At 35.6% G+C, this 3148-nt stretch overlaps 1 protein-coding gene across 1 annotated transcript; it reads left to right on the top strand.

Annotated features, from left to right (window-relative positions):
* Positions 1 to 415: 415 nt before the first annotated feature.
* On the top strand, positions 416 to 2811 carry LOC102599210 (adenylyltransferase and sulfurtransferase MOCS3-like; the record flags this gene model as incomplete). Its single annotated transcript, XM_006339913.2, has 6 exons — positions 416 to 498; positions 647 to 725; positions 1073 to 1111; positions 1214 to 1322; positions 1673 to 1791; positions 2196 to 2811. Coding segments are annotated over 6 exons (930 nt in total), but the record flags the coding sequence as incomplete, so codon positions are not given.
* Positions 2812 to 3148: the final 337 nt, after the last annotated feature.

Raw genomic sequence — 3148 nt, 5'->3', positions numbered from 1 at the left:
CTTCTTCTCTCTTTCGGCTACAGCAGCAAGCTCGGCATTGAGATAAACTATCTTACTCTCCATTGCAGATATTATCTCTTTATCCCCGCCATCAAAGCTTGAGGATGATGAACCACAATACCAAGACTTCTTCTTCTGATTCGCCTTTTCTGGATAGCCATAGATTGAACCTCTAATCGGTTCACCAGCACTCTATTTCCAAAGATTCTCGTTTTCTTCTTGTGTAAATGGTCTGCCTGACTCTCAAGAGGTAGAGTACTACGATATTCCAACTACGATCAGGATCCATCTACACAAAAAATAATGATAATTTTAATTCCAACAACTAAATTCACCAACTAAACGACATTATTTATTTTAACTTATTCAAACAACTTAACAACTTTTTAACTTTAACTACATTAGTTTTGAATTAATTCCAACAACTAAATCTTCCACTCAGATTGTGGAGCACAGAGAAGCATTCCGCACGTCCAATGCTTTGGAAATTGTGAGCAAGTATGGTTTAGTAACACCTATTTATATATGGCTGCATGATTTATTTCCTATATGTATCTCTTTTGATGTTTTTTTATTGGTTCAGTTTCCTCTTTTGCTTCCGTAGAGCGGTGATTTTGACATTTCCTTGCTTAATGATCTCTCTCAGATATGATGTGGTAGTTGATGCAACAGACAATGCTCCAAGCCGCTACATGATCAATGATTGCTGTGTTGTGCTTGGGAAGGTTAGCTGTTTCTTGTGATGTTATCTTTTTATACAAATTCTGCTGGTACTGTGATATTTACTGAAAGCTGGATACGGGAATGATATAAACTATACAATTGCCTTCTTATGCAATAACGTTTCCTTTGATCTTTCATGTTTAAGCTAACAGGAGGCTTTTTCATATAGCTATTACCCTCACTTTTAAATTGCCATGCTAATGTTCTGGTATGATCATGTAACTGTGGTAGTGAATATTATTGCCTGGACATACCGACACTGATCTCATAGTGCTAGTATGAAATTGGATGATGAGTTTCATTTGGATGTTGATCCATTTTCTGAGAACTGGCTTACTTGTATTAACAGCCTCTTGTATCTGGAGCTGCTCTAGGACTAGAAGGGCAGGTACCATTTCCTGACAGCATTCATCATTCCCAGAGCTTTTGTGTTTCCCTAAAACTTCAAATTGATTGGTAACTAACTCTATACTACGAATGGTTTGTATAGCTGACAGTTTACAATTACAATGGAGGTCCATGCTATCGATGCCTATTTCCAACTCCTCCACCCACAAATGCTTGTCAGAGATGTGCTGATAGTGGAGTACTTGGAGTTGGTACGTTGTTCTTCTCTCAAAATAACCATCTAATCTCCTGTCCTTTTTCAAGAAGTGTCTGGATTCCTTAGATTATCTCATATTATATCTCTTATGTGTGAAATTTCCTTAGTTTTCCGAAACAAAGTTCTCACTATAGTTTGTGTATTTGTTAATCTACTTATCTTGTTTATAACAATGGTAGAGACTTGGAGAGGAAAGAATTGATGCCATGTCAAACCTGGAATTTTTTGGAAATGCAACTATTTTCTGTGTATTATTTGTAGGGTTCATTTGTGAAACATATGGTGTTGCCAGCATGATATTACTTTAGATCCTTCTCTCAGTATTCATTTTTCCCTTCACTTCAGTTCCAGGTGTTATTGGATGTCTTCAAGCCTTAGAGGCCATAAAGGTTGCTAGCTTGGTTGGAGAACCACTCTCCGGAAGAATGCTTCTTTTGGATGCCCTATCAGGCCGGTTCCGTAATGTGTGTTCGATATTCTAATTCCTCGTACTTCCAGTCACTTTGTTCTTTATTCTTTCTGAGCAAAGGATATATTGCAGTCTTTTTTTTTTTACTTTTAAATAGATAGTAAGTAGGATCTGAAAAACAGTAAATTACAGGGCAAAAAATATCTGGAATCGTTAATTAAAAAAGATAAAAAGATTTTTCGAAGTAGCTAGCCCACAAATACTTCCAATACATGTGTTTTTACACTTAAGGATCACTGTATCATATATCTATTCTATACATGCCTTGTACTTTGATTAGGACATCCACAATCTCTGGCACATATATCAATTTATTTTCCCATGTTGCTCTACCTATCTTATTTTTCTTTTGGCATTGTCAACATCTCAAATCATCATCTCTCTCACAAATTAATTTAGGTCAAACTGCGTGGAAGGTCATTGCAGTGCGAAGCTTGTGGAGATGATGCAGTACTGACAAGACAGACATTTTCGGAGTTTGATTATGAAAAGTTTACTCAAACTCCACTATCCACGGTTCCATTGAAGTTGAACTTTCTTTCAGCGGATGATCGAATCAGCAGCAAAGAGTACAATGAGAAAGTGACGAAAGGAGAAGCACATGTATTAGTGGATGTTCGACCAAGTCATCACTATAAGATTGTTTCACTTCCCAACTCTATGAACATACCTCTATCGACGTTGGAAGGTAGATTGCCTGAAATATCTGCTGCTTTGGAAAAAGAGGCAAATAAAGAGAATGGTTCAAATGCTTCTCTGTTTGTAATATGCAGAAGAGGCAATGATTCACAAGTTGCTGTTGAATTGCTTCACAAATTGGGTTTCACTTCAGCAAAGGATATAATTGGGGGCTTAGAGTCATGGACTCACAACGTGGATCCAAAGTTCCCTACCTACTAACTATATTATATACCTACAAAATTGTCATTTATTCCTCACTTATTTTTTTTTTGCCTTTAATCATAAACTTAATTTATGTTTCCGATTGAACTCTTATTATAGATTTTATTAAGTGTTACACTCAAAAAAAAAAAAAAAAAAGAAATACCGAATTTCAAACAAATCCTAAGATACCCTAATTCAAACTAGCTAACCCTAACATTAAAATTTCAATTCACAAGCAACAAACACAAACTAACAATCAAACAATCCCTAATTCAAACTAACAATCAAAAACCCTAAATCATTCACTTACTAACTAACAATCAATCAAACTAACAATCAATAAAACTAAGTATATTAGTACTCTAATTTTGAGATACTTAAACTAAATAGAAATAAAAATAATCTTTTATGGAGGTTCTAAAAACTCACCTTGAGTAAGAAGGTCGGGGATGGTGGCGCGAACTAAG

The sequence above is a fragment of the Solanum tuberosum genome, unplaced genomic scaffold (genome assembly GCF_000226075.1).
Source record: "Solanum tuberosum cultivar DM 1-3 516 R44 unplaced genomic scaffold, SolTub_3.0 scf00011, whole genome shotgun sequence".
Taxonomy (NCBI): Eukaryota; Viridiplantae; Streptophyta; class Magnoliopsida; order Solanales; family Solanaceae; genus Solanum; species Solanum tuberosum.
Note: the sequence above shows the minus strand (reverse complement) of the source record. Positions and strands in the feature narration are given on the sequence as shown.